At 61.6% G+C, this 23,655-nt stretch overlaps 3 protein-coding genes across 8 annotated transcripts in view; 1 reads left to right on the top strand and 2 right to left on the bottom strand.

The window, feature by feature from the left end:
- Positions 1-23,655, top strand: part of LGI3 (leucine rich repeat LGI family member 3) — a 228,735-nt gene that overhangs the window by 113,705 nt on the left and 91,375 nt on the right.
- On the bottom strand, positions 450-8,771 carry SORBS3 (sorbin and SH3 domain containing 3). Its single transcript, XM_066337014.1, is given in 22 exon segments — positions 450-865; positions 952-1,058; positions 1,148-1,227; positions 1,429-1,632; positions 1,801-2,022; positions 2,293-2,418; positions 2,493-2,607; positions 2,737-2,783; positions 2,877-2,956; positions 3,040-3,164; positions 4,257-4,312; positions 5,550-5,636; positions 5,742-5,783; positions 5,858-5,942; positions 6,017-6,131; positions 6,232-6,295; positions 6,366-6,589; positions 6,881-6,986; positions 7,072-7,221; positions 8,362-8,495; positions 8,498-8,596; positions 8,599-8,771. Coding segments are annotated over 22 exon segments (2,451 nt in total). The 5' UTR covers positions 8,720-8,771; the 3' UTR covers positions 450-803.
- The window catches only part of PPP3CC (protein phosphatase 3 catalytic subunit gamma), a 33,996-nt gene continuing 24,781 nt past the window's right edge, over positions 14,441-23,655 (bottom strand). The window contains exons 9-15 of one of the 6 annotated variants that reach the window (XM_066337322.1): positions 22,267-22,392; positions 21,284-21,361; positions 20,562-20,588; positions 19,551-19,632; positions 18,774-18,871; positions 16,087-16,158; positions 14,441-14,651 (exon numbers count right to left, since the gene is read on the bottom strand). In XM_066337322.1, coding sequence (XP_066193419.1) covers positions 14,473-14,651; positions 16,087-16,158; positions 18,774-18,871; positions 19,551-19,632; positions 20,562-20,588; positions 21,284-21,361; positions 22,267-22,392 — 662 coding nt within the window. In that variant the 3' untranslated portion in view covers positions 14,441-14,472. The remainder of the gene's footprint in view (positions 14,652-16,086; positions 16,159-18,773; positions 18,872-19,550; positions 19,633-20,561; positions 20,589-21,283; positions 21,362-22,266; positions 22,393-23,655) is intronic. The other 5 variants (XM_066337324.1, XM_066337326.1, XM_066337323.1 and 2 more) reach the window with 5 other exon arrangements.

Here is a 23,655-nt window from a genome sequence, read left to right as displayed (position 1 = left end):
GATGCCAGGAGGCGGGGGGACGCGGGGACACAGGGACTTGGCACTCGCGGGGACCTGGGGACTTGGGGACACAGCGGCGGGACCCGCCCCCGGGCACCGGGACCCCCGACGGACGGAGCCGCCCCCCGCGCCCCCCGCGCCCCCCGGTCCCCGCGCACTCACCGGGGCGGCCGAGCCGGGCGGCCCCGCGGGGCTGCGGAGCCGAGCGCGGCCCCGGGACGGCACCGCCTCCTCGGGAGGAGCCGGGCCGGGCCGGGCTGCGGGCACGGCTCCCCTCTCGACGGGGCGCACGGCGGCGGCCGGTCCCGCCCCGGCACCGAGCGGGACCGCCCGTGGGCGTGGGGGGATCCCCGCGGCCCCACGCAGCGTCCTCCCCCCGCTCCCCGCCCCACGGCTCCCGGTGGGACGTGTCCCGGGAGCGGCTCCTCCCCAATCCCGGCACGCTCGAGTCGGGCTGAGCTGAGCTTTAATGATGGAAAAGAAGCGAAGGCGACTCCCGGACACGGACCCGCGGCCCGGGTCACGGCCGTCACGGTCAGGCCCGGCACCGGCGGCGCCCCGGAGCGAGCCCCGGGGGTGGCACCCGGCAGCGGTGAGGAGGGGCGGGTTAAGGCACTGGGGTGGCGGAGACACCCCGCACTCGGGGCATTTGTCCCTGTTAGAGGCAGCCCCATAGGGGCGGGAGGGAGCTGGAGGCACTTCATCCCCGTGGGGGGACACGGCGGGGACACGGGGTGGCCGAGGCGGGACAGGGGGCAGCCCCCCAGCCCCACTCCTCCCCTCGGGGTCCCCCCGGCCGCGGGTCACACCGGCGCCACATAATTCCCGGGGAAAGTGCCGAATTTCTGCGTCCTCCTGGACACTCCTGCGGGGATAAAGACGTGGAGAGGTGGTGAGGGGTGAGGGTGGCACCTTGTCCTCATCCCTGTCCCCGAGCCGGTGTCCACACACCCACGAACCAGCCGTCGTCGCACTGCTGCATGACATCCACCCGGTCCCCTTCCAGCAGCTCCAGCTCGTCGGCGTTTTGGGGCCGGTACTGGTAGAGCGCCCGGTACCTGCGAGACAAAGCTTGGGCAGAGCCCACCCCCGCCACGGGTCCCTCGTGGGGACAGCGCGCCCTGGGGACACTCCCGGCCCTGCTTACGGAGTCCACCGTATTTCGGAGCCGTTGTAGGACGGCGCGGGCTCGGGGCGGGCGCTGCTTTGTGGCCCCGGGGTCGGGCGCTGTGGGGGGACACGGTGAGTTCAGGGCAGCCTCCACGGCCCCCAGCGGGGCCGGGGCACGGTGCCAGGGCGGGGGGCACGGTGCCAGGCGGGGGACACGGTGCCAGGCGGGGGACACGGTGCCAGGCGGGGGACACGGTGCCAGCGCGGGGGACACGGTGCCAGCGCGGGGGGCACGGTGCCAGCGCGGGGGGCACTCACCTGCTCGGGGGTCCAGGCGGGACGCCGCGGCTCCTGGGGGTGGGCGGCCGCAGGGTGTGGGGGGCTGGCGGAGGCCACCAAGGGGCTGGGGGTGCCAGCGTGGGGCAGCTTCGGGGAGGTGGCGCCGAGGTGGCGCGGAGAGGACGGACGCCCGGCCGTCACCCCGGGACCCCGCCTGGCTTCCCGGGGAGAGCCGGGGGAAGCCTGGGGCATCCCGGGGGAAGCCTGGGGCATCCCGGGGGAAGCCTGGGGGATCCCGGGGGAAGCCTGGAGGATCCCGGGGGAAGCCTGGGGGATCCCGGGGGAAGCCTGCAGGATCCCGGGGGAAGCCTGCAGGATCCCGGGGGAAGCCTGGGGCATCCCGGGGGAAGCCTGGGGGATCCCGGGCGAGCGCTGCAGGGACGGGGATCCGGCCGCGGGCCGGGGGCTGGCCGGAGCGGGAGACGAGGGGATGTCCTCGGCCGTGGTTTTGACCCGCGGCTCTTTCAGCACCTGCACGTAGGTGGCCGGGAAGATGCCCTGGCGGCTGGTGCCCGAGATCCGCCCCTCGTACCAGTTCTCGTTCACCCGCCGCACCAGGCAGATCCGCTCGCCCTGCCGGGGGAGCAGAGGGGGCGGGTCGGCACGGAGCGGCACGGAGCGGCACGGCACAGCCCGGCACGGCCGGGAATGGCACGGCACAGCCCGGCACGGCCGGGAATGGCACGGCACGGCCGGGAATGACACGGCACGGCCGGGAATGGCACGGCACGGCCCCGAATGGCACGGCACGGCCCCGAATGGCACGGCACGGCCGGGAATGGCACGGCACGGCCGGGAATGGCACGGCACGGCCCGCGAGGGCACGGCACGGAGCGGCGGTACCTTGCGAAAGGAGAGCTCCACGTGCAGATCCCCTCGGAAGTTGTAGAGCGCCAGCGCCTCGCCGTATTCCAGCACCTGGAGCGTGGGAGCCTTGATGGGCTTGGGCACCTCCGTGGGGGGCAGGATCTGCGTGGGACACGCGGGTGAGGGGCAGCGCCGGCAGCCCCCGGCCGCGCTGGCCCCTCATGCCCCCGCCTCACCTCCACGTAGTTGGAGGGGAAGATGCCCACGCGGCCGTGGTGCTCCCCCTCCAGCCAGTTCCTGTCCACCTCCTTATGGATGTAGACGATGTCCCCCTTCTGCAGCGTCAGCTCCCTGCAAGGGACACTGTCACACGCGTCCCCAGCCCGGCTGGCAGGGCCATCCCCGCGTGCTGGGGCTCCCCCCGTCCCCATCCGTCACCGAGGGGAGCAGCAGGAGCCCAGGAGTGACCCCAGCGCTCACTTGGGAGACTCCGCTTGGAAGTTGAACTTGAGGCGAGCAGCTTTCATCTGGCGAGGGAGAGGAGAGGTCACAGGGAGACGGCCCCAACCCCGGCCATCTCAAATGCCACCTGGGATGGGATGGGACCGTCCCAGCCTCACCTTCTTCTCCTCCCTCTTGACGGCCTCCACGGGGTCCGCCAGGTCGGACAAGCTGGGGAGGGTCCCTGGCCGGAGGGTGTCTGTAAAGAGCGGGGTGTCACCAGCTTGGGGTGCCCCATGGCAGGGTTTGGGGGGCTCGGGGGGGGGCTAAGGAGGGGCTCACCTCTGCCGGGGGCTGCATGGCTCCGGTCACCGGCCAGCCCCAGCCCACCCCGCTCCATGCTGGGGGTGGCAGGTGAGCGATGGGTGACAGGGGGGCTCCACAGCCGGTGGGGTGACAGGGGGCTCCTGTGGGGTGACAGTGGCTCAGGGCAGGGCTGAGCCCCGTGTCCAGCCTGCTGCCATGAACCCTTCCCGCTCTGACCCTGCTGCCCTTGAGGGGGGCAGGACCCCCCAGGGTATCGGGGTGCTGGGAACTGCATGCCCCAGGACCCCCAGATTTCATGGACCAGGACATCAGGGACCCCCAGGGCTCCTGTATCCCACGGACCAACACCCCTGGGTCCCACAGACCAGGAATTCAGGGTCCTCCAGGACCAGAATCCCTGAATTCCATGCACCAGGAGATGGGGGTCCCCCAGAAGCAGGACCCCGGGTCTGCTCTCGTCACCCCTCCAGGGTCCCATCCCAGAGGCAGCCGAGCGGAGCAGGTCCAAAGTTTTCCGGCCGCGCCGCCGCCGAGCAGGAAGCACGGAGGAGGCAAGCGGCGGGGAGGGCGGCTGGCTAATGAATAACCCCGCTCCGGGGGGCGCTTCGAGAGCCCAAATGCGTCCCCCAAGCCGGAGGAGGGGCTGGGAAGGGGGGATCCACCCCCCCTGTGCGCCCCTGGGGGTTACGGTAGGTCCTACAAGAGGAGGCGCTTGTGTGTTTGTTTTCCTCCCGCTGCCCGGGGCACAGAGGGGTCTGTGGGCACAGCCCGGGGTTCCCATCCCGGGGTGCCCAGCCCATCCCGGGGTTCCCAGCCCATCCCGGGCCGCTCCGGCACCCTCTGGCACAGCTGTCCCCTCCCTGTGCCCGTGGGGACACGGGGACACAGCGGTGGGAATCCAGGCGCCGTCACCTCCCCTGGGACGGAGCCAAACCCAGGGACACGGCGTCCCCGCTCCAGGGACGGGGGAAAGGGTCAGTCCCACCCACCGGGCAGCCGGCCCGGCGCCGGCTCCCCCCCGAGCCGGGCTGCGGGGGGACGAGGGGACCAGCGCTGCCCCCGGGGGGACCCGCGGGGATCTCTCGGGGGATGCCCGGGGACTGCCACCCCGCGGGACGCTGCAGCGACAAGCCGCCCGCCACCCCCGCAGCGGGGTCCTGTCCCCCGCCCCCGGTGGGGTCTGGGCAGGGGGATTCGGGGCCGCGGGCGGTGGGAGCAGCCGCGGAACTCACCGAGCAGCCGGGGAGGCCGGAGCAGGGGAGCGAGCGGTGGGAGCAGCCGCCGGGTTCTGCCGGGAGGAGCGGGAGGGGGTGGGAGAGAAAAATTAATCATCCAGGAGGCCGAGTCTCGGCGGGAAGCGAAGGAGTCCAGCTCGGCTGCGCCAATAAACCGCCGGACGGACGGACGGACGGACGGGCTGGGTCCTAGAGCCCCACGGCCACGGCTCCAGGCCGCTGAGCAGCCGCGCTTGGGGCCAGATGTGCCAGATGTGGACCCAGACAGGCACCGAGTAGTGCGGGCATCCAGATGTGCACGCAGCTAGCTGTGCATTCAGCCCGCCGTGCAGGCATCCAGATGTGCAGGGACCCAGCCACGCACACATCCAGCCGTGCACACATCCAGCTGTGCGGGCATCCAGTTGTGCACATATCCCGCCATGCGTGCACCCAGATGTGCACACGCCCGTCCAAGCCTTAATCCAGATGTGCACACATCCGGCCACGCATGCAGCCAGCTGTGCACCCCACCATGGGCATGTCCACGCCTTGCACAAAGGCTGAGCCCACAGCTGGCAGTGCCCACAGCTGGCTGTGCCCACAGCTGGCTGAGCTCACAGCTGGCTGTGCCCACCGCTGGCAGTGCCCACCGCTGGCAGTGCCCACAGCTGGCAGTGCCCACAGCTGGATGTGCCCACAGCTGGCAGTGCCCACAGCTGGCTGAGCCCACAGCTGGCTGTGCCCACAGCTGGCTGAGCCCACAGCTGGCTGAGCCCACAGCTGGCAGTGCCCACCGCTGGCAGTGCCCACCGCTGGCAGTGCCCACAGCTGGCAGTGCCCACCGCTGGCAGTGCCCACAGCTGGCAGTGCCCACAGCTGGCTGAGCCCACAGCTGGCAGTGCCCACAGCTGGCTGAGCCCACAGCTGGCTGAGCCCACAGCTGGCAGTGCCCACCGCTGGCAGTGCCCACCGCTGGCAGTGCCCACAGCTGGCAGTGCCCACCGCTGGCAGTGCCCACAGCTGGCAGTGCCCACAGCTGGCTGAGCCCACAGCTGGCAGTGCCCACCGCTGGCTGAGCCCACAGCTGGCAGTGCCCACCGCTGGCAGTGCCCACCGCTGGCAGTGCCCACAGCTGGCAGTGCCCACCGCTGGCAGTGCCCACAGCTGGCAGTGCCCACAGCTGGCTGAGCCCACAGCTGGCAGTGCCCACCGCTGGCTGAGCCCACCGCTGGCTGTGCCCACAGCTGGCAGTGCCCACAGCTGGATGCCCTGCGGGGACAAAGGGGCAGCACCAGGGGCCGGGGGTACCTGGCGGGGGATCCGGCGCGTCTCCATGTCCCTCATGTCCTTGTCCAGCTCCTCGCTGAGCTGCTCCAGCTCCTGCTCCAGCAGCACCTGCACGGGCAGAGGGGCTGCGGCGGGCCAGGCTGGCACTGCCCAGGGGCACCAGGACCCCGCTGCCATCCCCTGTCACCCCCCGGGCCACCGCCACCACCTCACCTCAATGGACTGAGCCCGCTTCGGCCGTGCTGCCGCCGGGCTCTGGAAAGGGCAAGGGGCCGGTCAGGTGCCACCGCGGTGCCCAGCGCCCTCCCCTTGTGCCGGGACCCGCCTACCTGCTCCTGAGGAGAGAACTGCCCTGGTTCATAGTCAAAAATGCTGCCGGGCTCGGCGGTGGCACCGGAGGCACCCCAGCGGGTCCTGTGGAGGGCGGGAGGGGTTCAGCAGCCGCAGCGCCCACGCCGTGGGCAGCGCCAGCCCTGTGCCAGCCTCACCAGTCCATCCCGTTGGGCATTCCGGGGGGCTCGGCCGGGGCGGACCCCCTCCGCCGCGCTTTGGGGGGTGACGGAGGCGCCGTGGTGGGGCAGGAATGGGTGTCCCAGTCGGGCTCTGAGGATGGAGGAGGTGCGTGGGTGTGGCACGGGGTGGGCACAGCTCGCCTGGCACCCATCCAGCTGTGCACGCACGCATCCAGCTGCGCAGGGCTCACCTGGCAGCTTGCGGTGGATCTGCCGGAACATGCTGCGGTACCAGTCCCGGGGGCTGTCGACGCTCTGGGGGGACGCATTGGGGTGGTGAGAGGGTGACAGGGGGGTGACACCCCCGGCCTGCGCCCCCACTCACCGAGCGTGAGGCAAGGGGCATCCCCGTCTCGTCCACGGGCCCGATGCCATCGTACTTCACCCAGCGCCTCTCCCGCCGCTTGCTGTCCTTGGTCCAGGTCGCCGACCAGCCCGGTGGCCGCGGGCAGGCGGGGACAGCCCTGGGGCTGGGGGTGGGGTGGGCGGGCGCCGGGGTGCTGGGGGCTTTCCCCTCCTTGGCTGGCCAGGTCTGGTACCAGTCATTTACTGGAGACAAGGTGAGCGCGGCTCAGGTGAGCATCGCTCAGGTGAGCATGGCTCAGGTGAGCATGGCTCAGGTGAGCATCGCTCAGGTGAGCATCGCTCAGGGGAGCATCGCTCAGGTGAGCATGGCTCAGGTGAGCATGGCTCAGGTGAGCATCGCTCAGGTGAGCATCGCTCAGGGGAGCATCACTCAGGTGAGCGTGGCTCAGGTGAGCATCGCTCAGGGGAGCATCACTCAGGTGAGCGTGGCTCAGGTGAGCATCGCTCAGGGGAGCCCCCAGGGGGGTCCTGTACCTGAGCTCTTGGGAGCTCCCTGGCTGCTCCCGGCGGTGCCGCGGCTCTCCGGCTCATGGAAGTGGAAGTTGAGGGTGTTGGAGCCGCGGTGGCGGATGACGGGCACCTGTGGCACAGGGCGGGGTTGGCACGGGGGCAGCGCAGCCCCCTCCCCGATCCCCCAGCATGTGACAGCCGCCGGCCGCACTCACCCGTGTCCCCGTGTGCTGCGGGGACATCTGCAGAGGCGGCTGGAGGCGGGGAACGTCCTCCACAGCCGGAGCCGGGCTGGTGTCGGGGGGCAGGAGCCGGCCCGCCATGGCCGGGGGGTTCGGGGATGGTGCCCCGGGACTGTCCCTGCCCTGTGGGAAGAGCGGCTGTGCTCACGGGCTGTCCCGTGTCCCTGTTTTCCGGCCATTCCCGGGCTTTGCCAGAGAGGAGGGGGCTCGGAGGACCCTCAGCCCCACCGCTGCGAGCATCCCGTTACTCGAAGGCACAGGGGACACCAAGGGTGGGGCGACAGCGATCACGGTGGGCTGGCAAATACAGTGGCAGCGGCTCTGCTCGGGGAGCCTGGCGGTGCCAGGGGGAGCGGCTGTTCCTGGTCAGAACCGGCCGTGGCACGGGTCCCCAGCGCCTTCTCTGCGCGGATCCAGCCCAGCCGCCCCTCGGATGGCTCCAGGCGGCCGGGCTGTCCGGGAAGAACACGCCCGGAGCGGGTTCCCGTCGGCCCGGCGCGGTGCCCTCCCGCCCGGGCACGTGGCGGCAGCAGCGTCGCCCGCCCGGGAGCGCTGCCAGCGCCGGGAACACGACAGGGCAGAAATATTTCCCCGCCCTGCAGCGCAAACAGGGAGGGAGAGGGGACGGGGGGACGAGGAGCCGGGAACGCGCGGCCGAGCCCGGCACCGCCCGCCGGGAGGGCGATGCTGTGACTCACCGCGGACCGGCCGGGGGCAGCTGGGGGGGCACGGGACCCCCGGGGCCGTTCCCGACACCGGGATGGCTCCGGAGGCGAGCGCAGCGCCGGGACCTTTGGGGGACACCTGTGCCCTGCCTCGTCCCGCACGTCTCCGTCCCCACCGGCGCTCGCAGGTGCCACCAGCGCCAGACCCCGCCTCAAACGGGGCACCCTGGGGGGCTGCCGGGGGCTGCCAGCCCCGCACGGGGCCCTCTGTGTGTGTGTGACCCCCAAATCCGGCCGGGGACCCCTCGGCTCCCTGTTCCCCGCACCGCTGGAGGCTCCGCAGCCCCAAGGCTGTAATCAATGCTAATTACCCCCGTGGGGAAACTGAGGACCAGAGAAGGATGTCCCCCAGGGCACAGAAAGCGGGGTGCAGGCTCCCAGCCCCGCAGGGCACCCCAAAAACCTCCTCGCCATTCCCAGCGCAGCACCTACACAGGGCTCGGCCTCATCCCTCTCCCCCTTTGGAGTATCCCCCCAAACCTGTCCCCGGGGGTCCCCTCGGGGTCCCCCTTCCTCACAGGCCCCCGCCAGCTCTTACCTCCTGGGCGGTGCCCACGGGGACCCCCGGGAAGCAGCGGGGTTTTGGGGAGCCCCGGGGCGAGCGGGACGGAGCTGCGAGCGGCGGGGAAGGAAAATCCACGGCACGAACTTTGCCGGGAGAAGGAGCGGGGGGATCTCAGCGCACGGTGAGGGGGGGGCTGGGGGGAGAGGCCCCCAGGAGCATCCCCCGGGAGCCGCCGTCCTGCCCGGCCTCGGGTCCCCGAGTGCCCCGGCCCCCCCGGGGTGCGCTGCCCCCCCAGCGCTCCCCGCTCTGGAGCGGGGCCGGCCCATTCAGAGTTTCCAGTGACATTTCCAGGGATGGGATCCAGGGAACGGAGCCAAGAGGCTGAACTCATCCCACGCCCCGCGCACGCGTTCCCGAGCACCCGGCCCCCGCTTACGAAACGGGGCGAGCCCGGCGTCGCCGGCCCCCCGGAGCGATGGAGACGGGGACTCGGAGGGGATTTTCGGGAAGGATGGCGAGGGAAGGGCTGCGGGGAGGTCGGGACTGAGGCGCGGAGTGAGGTCTGCGGTCCTGTGGGTCTCTGAGCGCCGGGATGGGGGCGAGAGGAGAGCACAGCCCCCATCCCCACTGCCGCCCACCGCGCCGAGGGTGATCCTCCATCCCTTCAATCTCTTCATCCCCCAGGGATACGGGCACTGGGGACCCCCATGTAAGACCCCCGTGCCCTGCCTGTGTCCCACCTCGCCCCCTCCAGCGTCACCGGTTCCCGTCCGATGGAGAAACGGATTTAGGGGAGGGGGTTAGAAAAGGATGAGGAGGGAAATGCTGAGAGATGAGGACCGAAGTGGGGAGTGGAGTCTGTGCTCCTGTGCCCCGCCAAGTTCTGGTGTGGGGGCACAGTCAGAGCAGAGCCCCCACCCCACTGCACCCCTCCATCTGCCTATCCCTAAGGGATCGGGGCATGGATCCCCCATGACACCCCCGTGCCCTGTCGGGGGGTGTCCCGTGTCCCCCCTCGCCTCCTCGGGCAGCGCCCGCACCCACCACTCACCCGCCGGCCGCTTCCTGCTCCCCCAAAGTGCTGACACCCCCAAAACCGGGCTGCCCCAGCCCTTCCTCATCCCGTGAGCTCCCACGTGAGCTCTGGGGGGATGGTGGCTTCGCTGCCGCCCCTCGGTCCCCTCCAGGCCACCGCCCCCTGCTGCTGGGGCCGAGGGGGCGATGGCAGGAGCCCTGTCCGGCTGCGATGCTGTGCCCGGGGGACACCGGGGACACAGGGGACAGGGTCAGTGTCCTCTCTCCCTGCAGCGGCCCTGGGGGGCGCAGCTCCCACCCCAATGCCGTGGGAATGAGGCAGCTCCTGGGTGCCAGCTGGGGACACCCTGGCGAGGACACAGGCTGGGGACAGGGGCTGATCCTGCTGGAAAACCCCCGGGGTGACAAGGGCAGGGATGGCAGCAGGGCCGGCGAGGGTTAAACACAGTGAGGGCACCCCCGACCCCATCCTTCCTGCCCAGGGGTGACCATCCCCTCCCGGTCCCCTCCAGCCCACCAAGTGACACCTCACGAGGTCGCAGCACCCGCTGGCGATGCGAGGAGCAGCCCCCTTCCCCACAGCCCCCTGCCCAAGCCCCGCTCTCACCTCCCGGTCCCCACGCACCGTCCCCGTGCCCGGCGAGGAGCCTCCAGCGCCGGCCCTGCCTCGGTCCCTCCCCTCCCCGCGGCTCCCAGCACCAGCCTCCGCTCACAGATAAATATTTAACGCGCAGCCCGGGCCGGGATTAACAAAGGGCGAGTGTTTCCTGTTTGCTCAGCGCGGCGATGCCAGCCGGGAACGCGCGGCCGGCTCCAGGGATGCTCCCGGGGATGCTCCCAGGGCCGGGATGTGCCGGGTACCCCCCGGCGCCGAGCGCGGGCTCTGGGGGTCCGGGGCTCCCCGGTTTGGGTGGCAACACCCAGAAAAAGGGTGGGAGAGCCGGAGCATCCTGCCCTGGGCGTGCCCCGGCTGCATCCGGCGGCTGGCAGCGGGAATGCCGTCGGGAGGAGCGGGTGGGACACACGCAGCACGTGGTGAGCCGAGCTCGAGGCGGGCCGCTGAATTCCCAAAGGAAAAGCTGCTGTGACCGGGATAAGGAGTCCTCATCCCGAATATTCAGCTGCCACTTGGGAAGAGGGGATGGATCCCAGGTGTGGAAGCCAGAGGTGGGAGCCAGGAATGAGGGATGCAGGAGAGGGATGGATCCCGGGGCAGGATCCAGCCTGGCACATCTGGATCCGTGCAGGTGGATCCCAAACCCAGGGCTGCTGAATTCTCTCTCTGTGGAGGGAACAACCCCCAAAGTGACGAGGAAGGAGCCGGGGTGGAACAAGAGCTGGCACATCCCGTACTGTCCCTGCTGGCACGGCGTTATTTACCCGGGGAAGGACGAGGAGCAGGAGCTGAGAGCTCTCCAAACCCAACTGGGAGACGCCGCTCCGCGTGTGCCGACGTGCCGGGGGCTGAGAGACGCCGGCTGGGAGCTGCCCCAGCCTGGAGGGGCTCTAACCCCCCCAAATCCTCCCTTCTGCCAGCACAGGAACTCCCTTCACCCCCCAAAAAACCACAGTGGAACCCAGTGACTGTGTCAATTTTTAACTTTTTTTTTCTTTTTTTTTTCCTCCTTAAAGATGACTCCGATTTACATCGAGACAGTTCTAACAAATTCATTCCTTGTTTCACAAAAAAAAAAAAAAAAAGGAAGAAGAAATTATATTAAATAATTTCTGCCAATAAATAACATTTTCACCATTTTTTTCTCCTTTCAACAGAACTAAAAAAAAAAATAAAAGAAAAAAAAAGAAAAAAAGAAAAAAAAAAGAGCAAGAAATAAAAGTAAAAATTAAAAAGGAGGCAGTCTCCAGGCAACGGGCGTATGATCCTTCAGCATCGAGAACCCTAAAATCACCATCACTGCACCCCTGGAGGGCTTCAGGTCCTCCCTGGCCGAGGTTTGGTGGGATCTGCATCCCTGCCAGCTCCCCTGGCCAGGCGGGATCTGTGCCAGAGGCAGCCAGAGGGGTTCTCCCAAGCCCAAAAAGAAAATTGAAGCTTGAACTCAACCCACCACCCGCCCCATTGCCGACTCCCCTCCTTGGACATGCACCTTGCTAGAACATGCAAAAAAACCCAGGCTGCGGGAGGTGGGGGCTGTCCCTGGGTTTGGGGCCTCCCACAATCCCGGGTGTCCAAGCTCCAGGTGGCAGCGGGGGAGGGGACGGGACGGGCGGGAGCTCGGAGATGAGGGGACAGAGACAAGCCCAGCTCCGAGGTGCTGGATTTGGGGGGGAAAAGGAGGAAAAAGGGGGGATTTGGGGGACGTTTCTGGATTGTTTTTTTTTGGTTTGTCGTGGCGGGGATCGGGGCAGGGAATTCTGCTCCGAGGCTGTCCCCAAAAGAGGGGAGGGGGGATCTCAGCTCGGGCTGTGGCAGGGGAAGCCCAGCACGGTGTTAATTGAGGGGGTAATTAGCACCCAGAGCCCCATCGCTGCTCTTCACCCCCTCGGGAACGGCTTTTCAAGGGAAGAGGGGACCTGGCAGTGTGACATCCACATGTGCCGGTGTCACAGGGACACAGGGGCAACACCCAGCCCTTGGCCACCACCTCTGGGGCTGGGGCAACCAACACCCAGCCCTTGGCCAGGGGACAACCAACACCCAGCCCTTGGCCACCATCTCCAGGGCTGGCACAAGGAACACCCAGCCCTTGGCTACCTTCTCCAGAGCTGGGACACCGGGAAGGTGCAGCTCCACCAGCCCCAGGGATAAGGGGGGACAAAACCCCACCCTTGACAACCTTCTCCAGGGTCAGGACAACCAACAACCAGCCCTTTCCCAGGGCTGGGACACTGCGGAGCCGCACTTCCAGCAGCCCCAAGGATTAGGGGGTTGGATCTGAGCCCCCCAAACCACGAAGCACAAGGTCCAAAAGGATTTGGGGGAGGAGGAACTGGTGATGCCAGAGCAGGAGAAGAGGGTGGGGGGAACAAACTGCCAGCAAAGCGAATCCCCCTCTGCGATGGGCTGAGCCCTCCACGCCGGGAACGGGGCAGGGGAGCGCCAGGCTCGCGGTCCCGCAATTCCCATCCCAAATATCCCGACTAAAACCTGGCTGCTTGGGCGAGATCCCAGCCTGGGTCAGCACAACACGCCCGAACATGCACGGGCAGCCCCGGGCACGGTCCGTGCGCCCGGGTACCACACACGGGCTCACCGCGCTCACAGCAGGCCCTGAAAGGACAAAGAAATACTCACAGACAAAAGGCAATTTGGCCCCACTCCTCGGACTGGGGGGAGAGAAGCTCGCTCCAAACATCTCGCACTTTTTTGCAAAGCGGTGGGCGTGTAAAAAAAAGGGATCAAAGGGGGAAAAAAAAACCACCACTAAAAAAAAAAAAAAAAAAAAAAAAGGAAAAGAAAAAAGAAGGGGAAAGTGGAGGCATGTGACTGAAGAGTGTGGAAACCCAGCGGTCTGCTCACAGAATCCTAAACAGCCCCGTGGGATTAGGTGACGTGTGATCCTAAGACAATTTGAAAGCTTCCTGGGAAGTTGCTGTTTTCCTCTGGCGCTGGAATCGCCGAGGGAAGAGCGCAAGATCCAGGGAAAGCCTTGGCAAAGATCCCCTGGGAGAGGCTCAGCCCTGGCTGCGGAGAGCACGGGAGAAAGGGGGAGAACAGGGAAACTGGAGGGGGGTGCTCCAGGAGCTGCTGCCTTGGCTCCAGGCAATGGACACGGCTCACACGGGAAGTGACCAACGGGAACCTCACAAATCCCTTCCCCAGCACTCCCAGTTTCAAGTGAAAGAACGCTCCGAGGGTCAGAATGCTCAGCTCCCACTCCACAACCCCTGGGAACCCCCAGGATCCCTGTCCAGAGCACCCTGCCAAAATTCCTGCCGGATCCACTCGGTCCTGCCTTCCGACCCCTCCCTGTGTCCCACCCTTCTCATCCCAAAGGTGTATGAACAAGCCCCTGCTCCAGCTGCTGGGAAAGGCTGAGCTCTGCAACAGCCAAGGGTGGGTGATGCCCAAAGTCACACACAGCGGGTGGAGGACCCCCCTGGGGGACACAGAGGTGACACCGGGGGCACCCCACACTGCTCAGCGAGGGCTGACTGCAGAGCTGTGAACAGGGAATGTGCCGTGGGCCGGGCAGCCTGTGGGAGCTGCAGCCTCCAGGGTATAAATCACCCCCTTTTCCTTTACAATTCAGGCGCTGCAGCTTTCCCAAGGATCATCAGACAGCGGAGATAATTCCTCTGCTGTGAATCACAGGGATTCCCAAGGGAATTCTGCTGCACAGACTGGCTGCTCCAAGAGGAAGAGCCACAACAAGGGGCAGCGTTTCTCCCACCTTCTCCCTACTTTCCTTTGGGACTCCTCTGGGATAAAGCTGAATTCCTGAAGGAAAAGGTGCTGTGATTGGTGTTACCAACCCTGGAGTCCTTCGGAGCTACCCCTGGCTGTCACCCTGGAAAAGAGGGATGGATCCCAGCAATCTGCCTTCCAGGGAACTGGTTGCTAAAGCAGCAGCTGCAGGTAGGCAAGAGGTGGAAGAAAACAACAGGAAAAATCAGGGAAGAAACCAGGTGTGAAAAGGAAAACCAACCCAACCGTATCCCGAAGGGAAGGACCTGCTTTGGAAAGCTCAGGCTGATTCCAAATTTTGCCAAAGTCAATGACCTAAGTTGCCTGGTTTGACTGATTTTTGTTTTTTTTAATCCAACCCCCCCAGCAGAGGTTTGGCCTCTTGGGGAGGGCAGTTGGACAGCACACAACATTCCCGGGATGCACTAGCAGTTGGATTGGTTTCTAAATTAAAAAAAAAAAAAAAAAAAAAAAAAAAAAAAGGGACATTTTTACATATATATCGAACATAAATTAAAAAAAAAAAAAAAAAAACCAACCAAAACCCAAAAACAAATTACAAAATGGTCGCTTTCTTACAGAACAGGATGAGGACTGGATTTATGGACGTGCCTCCAGCTGAAGCCGGTTTCTCCCCCTGTGCCCCCACCCCCACCCCCGATAATAATTAATAATAATAATAATAATAATAAATAAATAAAATCCATGACGTTTGGGATCCTCTGGCGGCGCCGGGGGCGTTACTGGGGTTTCTTGCCCGTGGTGCCGTTCTTGTCCGCAGAGTTGGAGGTCACCAGGCTGACGGGGCCGTCCGAGTGCAGCGAATCCTTGCGCGGCGGCATGCGCTCGTTGATGCGGTCCAGCCCCCGCGCCTCCTCGAAGCTGCGGATCTTGTGCTGCGGGGAGAAGCCTCGGATGGCTGCGGAGAGGGAAGGGAGCACAAGGAGGGACCGTCAGGGAGGAGCCCCTCGGGCGGGCGGTTCCCCCCGGAGGAGCCCTCCAGCACACGCCAGACACCAACGGGGAAAGAGTGTTGGGGACAGGAAGCACCTGTCTGCATTTGGGATGTCTTTGGTGGCCTCAGCTCGCCTTCGGCAAAGTTTAGGATTTGGGTTGTTCTCTGAGAGGAGGATTAGGAGGGGGTTTTTTTGTTGGTTTTTTTTTCTATTTTATTTTTTTAAGGGAGGTTTAGGATTTGCTCTGCTCCCGAAGTGTTTTTCACGGAGCCGTGGAATGGTTTGGGTTGGGAGATTAAAATTATCCAGTTTCACCCCCTGACATGGGCAGGGTTCCACTACCCCAGGTTCAACCTCCCACCCCCAACCTTGGACACTTCCAACTTCCCCCATCCAGGGATGGGGCAGCCACAGCTTTTCTGGGAATTCCACCCCGCCAGCCTCACAGGGAAGAATTTCCTTCCAATATCCCAAACCTCCCCCTCTTTTAACAGAACAGGAGGAACTTGATAAACCAGACAAGTGCTTGCTGTCCCCAGAGAGTGAAATCTCAGGAAAATTTCAAAGCTGAAAAACACGACACTAAAAAATAACAATTAAAAAGAAATTAAAAAAAAAAGAAAAAAAAAAGGCAAAACCCAGAACAACAGAACAAAGACACCACCACAAGGCTCTGAACTCCGACACAAACCACACACTGCAACACCAGGAGAGGGAACAGCTAGTCCTTGGATCACAAAGGCAAAATTCTTGCATGACCAGGAGACACACGGGCAGATTTGGGAGGGATGAATCCCACTGAGGAATTTCATGTCCCTGTTCCATCACCGCGGGGACGAGCACGTCACCCTGGCCCTGATGACACGGACCAAATGTGAAACTCCTTTGTGCTACGGAGAATTTAAGGAAAAGGAGGCTGTGCCAGATCTTTTACAAGGACTTGGCTGGCTTACAAACAACTTCCTTTGGTAAGCAAAGCCTCTGTAGAGCTGCGTGGCCCCGCTCGGTACCGAGGAAAAATCCTCATGGATCCGTCATTCCTACGCTCCACAGGCAGAGAATTGCCTCTCCACCTTGGCCTGTCTGTGGGGAAGGCAGGGATTACACCGGCACCACAAAATCCTGTTTTCTATGGGTTTTGATGGTGCTGGCAGATTGCAGGACCTCATCCCCAAGGTCTTGAGCCACCGGAGCAGGAACCGCTCCAGCAACTCCGAATAGATGTGTTCCACGAAGGAATAAACTGTTCAAGCTGCAACAGCCTTGAACCAAACCCCTGGGTTTTGTTTTTTTTTTTTCCCTTCTCAGCAGGGCCTCGTCCTCCCCCACTTCTGGTGATGCAAGAGTAAAAAGCTTCCGTTAAGGGCTGGTAAAGCTCTTTAAAATGAGCGCACGCACACACGGAGATGATTTGAGTCTCTCGCCGGGTTCTAGCCATACCTTCCCGTGCCTCTACCGCTTCTACTGTGGCTGCAATACAGAAGAACAGTGGCATGCAAAAATGAAGACAGGGAAAAAAATAAAAAAACAAAACAAAACAGGAAAAAAAAAAAAAAAAAAGAAAACAAAAACAGAGTGACAGTGAGTGATCCGACATCATGGCTGCGACGCAGAGCCCGCGGCCCCCCAGCCCCGGTGGTGCCAAACGAGTGGCCAGAGGGGAGAAAGAGGTGACAGGAGGTGGAGAGGAAGGGGGGAAGGGGACTCCCGAGGGCTCAGGGGGAGTCTCCTTTCCTCTGGATTGATCTGATGGAAGGACAGAGGAGCAGAGAGTGAGGGCTCCCCTCTGTGCACTGGACAGGGACAGCCTCGGACTAAGCCATGGATCTGCTCCCAGCTGGGTGGCTCCAGGCCACCTTCAGATGATCCGTTTTGTGGAATTCACCCTCCACCACCACAGCTGTGTGAGGGAAGGGATCCCAGGGGATGCTCTGGAGCAGTGGGAAGGAGAGGGGCAGCCTGTTTTCTAGGGAAGGACAAGCAGCAGGTACTGGGCTGCTCGGCTCCTGGTGCCTTGAGTTGTAACAGAAAATCAGGCTCCAAATCCAGTTTGGCTTCAGCTCCACCTCCTGCAAGTGTTACCAGGCAACAAGGCACCACAGAGCTGAGCAATGTCCCCCTTCCTAAATCTGCTGCAGCAACGTCCAAGGTTTGGTAGGCCCTGCCTCAACATCTGGGAGGAGGCCCTTCCCTTGAGCAGATTCCCTGGATTTTAGCCTCAAAACAGCAGCTTTTTTGCTTTGGACACAATGCAGAGGCCACGTGGTCCTCGGGAGGCCACGGAGGAAGGATGGAGCTGTGGCTGCACAGTTCTGCCCCAGATTCCGTGACTTTCTTCAGCTGACTTTGCCAAGCCCTGCTCTGAAAGGCTGGGGAGAGGCTCAGGGGGGCAGGGCCCCCCTTACTGCAGCCCAGTTTCCCTTTTTCGGGGTGCACAGGCACCCCAAAAGGGGGGCAGCCTCTTCTCCTCCTCCAGACGGGGCTCCCAGAAATTCACCGGGAGTGTGAAGGGATGTGCGAAACAGGAGAGGCTGGGAGGATGGGGAAAAGGGGATGGGAGAAGGGTCAGGATGGGGAAAAGGGGATGGGAGAAGGGTCAGGATGGGGAAAGGGGATGGGAGAAGGGTCAGGATGGGGAAAGGGGATGGGAGAAGGGTCAGGATGGGGAAAGGGGATGGGAGAAGGGTCAGGATGGGGAAAGGAGGGTGGGAGAAGGGTCAGGATGGGGAAAGGAGGGTGGGAGAAGGGTCAGGATGGGGAAAAGGGGATGGGAGAAGGGTCAGGATGGGGAAAGGAGGGTGGGAGAAGGGTCAGGATGGGGAAAGAGGATGGGAGAAGGGGCAAGGACAAGGAGAGGAGGGCGAGGAGAAGCCGGGAGGTGCCGAGGGCAGCGGGGGGAGCCTGCAGCGGGGCGGGTAAGGCAGCAGCAAAGGCCCAGCTTGTTTGTTCTGTCCTGGGGAGAGGCTTTTTTGGGGGAGGGGAAATCCCTGGTACCCCTCAGAGAACCCCCTGAGAGGGGAAGGTGCTGGAGAATGTCACAGCATGACCCTGTGCTGTCGTGATACGGAGACAGAGCTGCTGCAACAGCCACTTTCCCACTCAGGCTCTGTTCCCAGAAATGGGGTGACGGGGCTGTGACGGTTTCTATAAAAAAAGGGAAAAAATATCCATCCTCCTCTGTGGGCAGAGAAATCCATGAGCTTGGGAGTGATGCTGCACCCTCCCCGGGAGCAGGCAGAGATATTTCCACGTTTCTGACTCGTGAACTATTTAATCCAGGCAAACCCCAGCCCCGGTCGGGCTGCAGGAAATCCCCGGTGCCCATGGGAAGAGGGAAGCTGGGGAGGTGCCAGGCTCCAAAGGCTGATGGCAGGGGAGGATTAACACACTGGATTACAGGATTCCCTCTGGGATAGCTCATTCCCTGAGCACCAGCCAATCTCCCCACCCTGTGAGTGGGAAGGGTCGGATCCTGCGCTCTATCCTGTGCCCAGAGCTGCTGAGGGAGGCAGCAAACTTGGGAAGAAACCTCTCCAACCACCTCAAAACCTGAGAGGAGACTTTTCTGAACCATCCAGCCCTGGAGGAACCTCGTTCCTTTGGCTGAACCTTCCTCTTGTTTGGGATTCGTGACTTGACAGGGGGGCAGATTCGGAGGGGTTTGGTAGAACGAAGAACAAACAAGCAGCTGTGTCACTGTCACATTCACACAGAGGCCGTGTCACTGTCACATTCACACAGAGGCTGTCACACAGCAGCAGCACAGCGAGGTGAGGCAGAGGATGTGCACCATGCAGCGTTAGAAGGGAAATAAAGGATAAAAAACTCGTTGCAGAAACAAACAATTAAGCACTAAACATGCTTTAGGCAACGGTGCTGTGGGTTTTCTTCCTCGAGGGTACACGGGGACATCTCTGGCATCTCTCCACATCCCCACCTACACCTCTGCTTCCTCCTGCTGGGGAATCCTTCCTCCCCACGGGCCTGAAGCCTGGCTGGGGTCCCCTGGCACCCTCCAGGCCGCCTGTGGGAGCTGCTCCAGGGGGTTTGGGGCAGGGGGAGTGCAGGGGCTCAGGGATACTCACCGGTCTGCAGGGTCTGCCTCCCCCCCGAGAGCACTCCCAGGGGCAGGGTACCTGTGGGGGTCAGGCCTTTGAGGGTCAGCACGCTCTCGCTCTCCTCCCTGCAGGGAACAGCAGCACCAGTTACACACTGAGCACTGCAGTGCTTGTACTGCTCCAGGCAAGGCTGGTGACTCATGGAGCCATGGGATCATTAAAGCTGGGAAAGACTTCTAAGGTCACCAAGTCCAACCATCAACCCCGAACCACCACCCTGCTCACCACTGCCCATGTCCCCAAGTGCCACATCCACACATCTGTTAAACCCCTCAGGGATGAGGACTGCACCACAGCCCTGGACAGCCCACTTGGCAACCCTTTCCATGCAGAAATTTTCCACAATATCCAACCTGAACCTCCCCTGCTGCAGCTTGAGGCCGTTTCCTCCCATCTGTCACTTGTTATTTGGGAGAAAAGACCAAACCCCTACCTGGCTACAACTTTCTTTCAAATGTGTCCAGAAAGAGTCAGGAAAACACACCTTATGAAGTTCCTCCCATTTTTTTCCCCTAATCGTGTTTTTTTCCCTAACCTAAAATTTCCTAACTTGTTTTTTTTTCCTAAAAATCCTGGGTAATTTTTTTGCCCCATCACCCAACCCCAAATCAAACTCAAGTCTCCAAATTACACCCAGTGCCCAAATTACACTCAGTCCCCAATTTAAGCCCAGCCCCCAAATGAAGCCCAGCCCCCAAATGAAGCCCAGTCCCCAGATGAAGGCCAGTCCCAGCCCATCCTCACCGAAGAACTGAGAAGACCCGTGCCATCTTCCCAATGGCTCTGATCTTATTCCTGATGATCTCCTTACGCACCGTTGTCCCACCTTAGGGAGAGAAAAGAGCAAAGAGCAGCACGTTGGAGGTTTCCTGCTCTCCAGGGAATGTCAGCATGAAGCACCTGCCTGACTCCAGGAAAAGAAATCATGTTTTTTTTTTTTACAGATTCACAGCTACACCGGAGAGAGAACGGTGCTGGAAGGATGGCATCAGGATGGCATCAGGATGGCACCAGGATGGCGGTGAGGAGGGCAACACCAACGAGATGGCACACGGAACTCGAGAGGGCTAAAGAGAGTAGAACCACCACAGGACACGGATTGGGGGAGGTCTGGCTGGGTGGGCTCACACTACACATGATGTGACACAAATGACTCAGCCATGAGGACACGGTTTGCAAGGCAGAGCACGGAGGGGTCTGACGGCTGATGGGCACCGCTGTGCTCGCCCGCAGTGGCACGCAAGCATCAGCTCTGGCATCCAAGGAGCACAGGGAAGGGCTGGCCCGAGCCTGGCAGCTCTGCTCTGACCCCACACGGACACAACGGGACGGGGGGAGCTCCCCTTCCGCTCCACGGACCCGACGGCAGAGAGAAACAAACCAAAAAAAAAGCACGGAGGGAGCTGAAACCAAACGGAAAATTCAGGTCAAAAGAGGGAACAAATCCATCTCCTCTCAGCTGAGATTCCTCACATGGCCCAGTACACATCAGGACAGGGAAGCCAAACCCAGGGCTAACATGCACCATGGCTCAGCCATGCACTACGTGGCTGCATTCAGAATCAGGTAGAAACGTGACCCCCGTTTCTCAGAGTTCCTGGAGGAACGCAGAAGGGTTAAAAAACACATGGAGCTTATGTTAAAACTGAAAGGGGATGAAGAGACTGCCCCACTAGTCAGCTCTGGAAATCCACTTCAAGGATCTGGTGGCACAGGCAGTGATAATTAAGCTCGTAGCAAATTCTAGCTGGGTACCTTTCGGATAGCTTGAAATGTAGTGATCTTCAGGGAGAGGAGACACCAAGAAACAAGTAGATGAAGACAGAGATAGAAGAAACAAATTTAATTTTCATGGGAGGGAGGAAAGAAAAAAACCAAAAAAACCAAAAAACGAAACGGAAATGCAATGGGAGAAGCGGGTTAGAGTCTCCACCTGGGGCCGAAGCAGCTCAGGCCCCACTTCTCGCTGCCCCCCTCAGTTTCCTCAGGTCACCACCTTGCTCCTGAGTCCCCCCAAAATCCAATCTGCTCATCAGCTCAGCCACTGATTTGTCCCCTTCATGCACGGCTTAAAACCAGGGCCAAACCCAGCGTTTTTGGGGAGGGGGTTGACATGAGAAACCACTTTACAGAGGAGTTCACTGCAACAGATGAGAAGATTGGGTGGATATTTTGGTGCAGAAAATTTTGAATTGGGGGAAAAAATAACCAGCAGCCTGTGTAAGGAGCAGGAAACCATTCCCAGAGTAGCTGGCAAGAAGTGTCTGTCGCAGTGAATGTCATTTAATTTATCTGTGACTGAACAGTAAAGGAGAAAAAAAAAATAACATTCCCTACCCAAAACTGCAAAGGTTGGGCAAAAAGGAACTGGAGACCCTGGCTGGGTATCCAGCTATAAATCAAGTGCTGCTCAGGCATCAAAGACCTTCCCCAGCCATTCCCCCTGCTGCTCTCAGCTGCCAGCAGGGATGTTTTACCTTCCAACGTCTCGTCGCCATCCGAAATCAGCTCGTCGTCGGAGCAGATGTTGAGGATGTTCACGAGCATCTCGGTGACTGCAAGAGGCACAGACAGCGAGGTCAGAGAGGCCAGGGGCACACAGGGGGATTTGGAGGACGAGGGAAGGATTTCAAGGTCGTCTGTCCCCTGCAAGTGGGAGCCTCAAGACACTTTTAGGCACAGGCTGCTGGTACCCGCAGCGGCGCCGGAGCAGACGACACACGTTGCATCTTCTGCCAAGGAGGTGGATGCAGGCCAAGCACATCACAGAGGAACCAGACGTGGGGAAGGAGGTGCCAACATTCCTGCAGAACAGCCTGAGCTCCCTCAAGGTCCCCCCTCCCCATCCTCATCCCGCCGCAGCCACCTGGCTCCGAGAAGGGCCAAACTTGGGGAGGAGGGGGGTTTGACCTTTGGTGCCTCAAAGTCAGAAAAACCCTTTGGAAGTTGTGAGGGTGGAGCTGCACTCTGAACATCCAAGACTGGGGTGGAATTAAAGCTCATCAGGAGAGGTAAAAACCCTTTTGGTGAAAAGCTGAGGCAAAGTCTTGGTCATATTTTAAGCTGCCTCGCCTTCTTCAGAACAAAATAAGCCTTGGATTGAAGTGAATGCTTCCTCTTTGGTGGGCCAGGAGCCAACAGGAATTTAAAATTCCTCTGTTGCAAACCAAGAGAAATGTCTCCAAATTCTAAGGTGGGGCTACAGCACCCAAGATCAGCTCCACCAGCAATGCAGAAAGAGCAAGACAGGGTTTTACAGGCAAAAGCTTTTTCAAACAGGTATCAACAGCTGTTTTCTCAAGAATTTAACCCAGTAATGCAGATCTCCTTGAGCTTGAACTGCTCTCCTGTGCTACTTGCAGCTGCAACACTCTCCCAGCACTGTGGGACAGGTTTGTGACACTCAGAATATGAGGAGCAGCCATTGGGAATTTGGAAGAGGACCCCCAATCTCTCTTACCCTTTTCCCCTACGAAAGGCAAAGACCATGTGAAGACATCCATGAAGTTTGGAAGCCAGTAGGGGTGAGGGGAACAGTTGAACTGCCTGATGTTCATGACGTTGTTTTCATATTTCAGTACAGCAGCTGGGGGAGAAAAGGGAAAGAGAATTAATGTCCATGGGCACTTTCCACTTACAGAATCCTGGAATGGGCTGGATTTGAAGGGATCTTAAGGATCAGCCAGTACCATGAGCAGAGACACCTTCCACTGTCCCAGGCTGCTCCACGCCCTGTCCAACCTGGCCTTGGACACTTCCAGGGATCCAGGGGCAGCCACAGCTTCCCTGGGAATTCTCAATCCCTCCCCATCCTCCCAGTCAGGAATTCCTTCCCAATATCCCACCCAGCCCTGCCCTCTGGCAGTGGGAAGCCATTCCCAGTGTCCTGTCCCTCCACTCCTTGTCCCAGGTCCCTTTCCAGCTCTCCTGGAGCCCCTCTAGCCTCTGGCAGGGACTTTTAAAGTCTCCCTGGAGCCTTCTCCTCCTCCACCTCCAGCTCTCCCAGCCCGACTCCCTCTGGAAGTTTTACCAGTGTTAAAAACCCTTCACTATCAAACCCCAGCTACACTCACATAGAACTGAGCTACAAACTCTCCAACACGAGAAGGTTTAAGCCACAATTTTTTGGTTTACTCATGTTGGTTCTCAGCTTCGAACAGTGAAGCTCAACTAGAGCCAAGATCCAAAGTGAGGGGTGAAAAACCCCACAGCTGGAGAAAATTCCACCACGATGCCCACGGTTTAGGGGCAGGGGGAAGTGGAAAGCTTTCCTACACTATCAGCTTCTGTGGGATGGCAGCATCCATCAGAAGGGCTCTGTCGTCCTGTGGCTGGGAATGAAAGCTTTATTCCAGGCCTTATGACTCCACAGTTAATTGCCACAGTAACACATTAAGTCAACCACTTCAGCTCGGCACACAAAGCTCCCTTTCATTCCAGGCACAAGAATGCGACTGGAGGAGAGGGGTTTGTATCAAAAATAGCGTGTTTTTTGTATCAAAAGCAGTGTGGTGGCAGCTGGAGCAGGGCAGGGATTGTCCCTCTGTGCTGGGCACTGGGGCTGTGTCCTGTTCTGGTCCTCTCACTGAGACATGGAGGGGCTGGAGTGAATCCAGGGAAGGGAACAGAGCTGGGGAAGGGGCTGGAGCCCTAGGAGAGGCTGAGGGAGCTGGAAAGGGGCTCAGCCTGGAGAAAAGGAGCTCAGGGGGGACCCTGTGGCTCTGCACAAGTCCCTGCCAGGAGGGGACAGCCGGGGGATTTGGGATCTGCTCCCAGGGCACAGGGACAGGAGCAGAGGGAACGGCCTCAGGCTGGGCCAGGGCAGGCTCAGGGGGGACAGCAGCAGGAA

Source organism: Sylvia atricapilla, chromosome 28 (genome assembly GCF_009819655.1).
Source record: "Sylvia atricapilla isolate bSylAtr1 chromosome 28, bSylAtr1.pri, whole genome shotgun sequence".
Classification (NCBI taxonomy): Eukaryota; Metazoa; Chordata; class Aves; order Passeriformes; family Sylviidae; genus Sylvia; species Sylvia atricapilla.
Note: the sequence above shows the minus strand (reverse complement) of the source record. Positions and strands in the feature narration are given on the sequence as shown.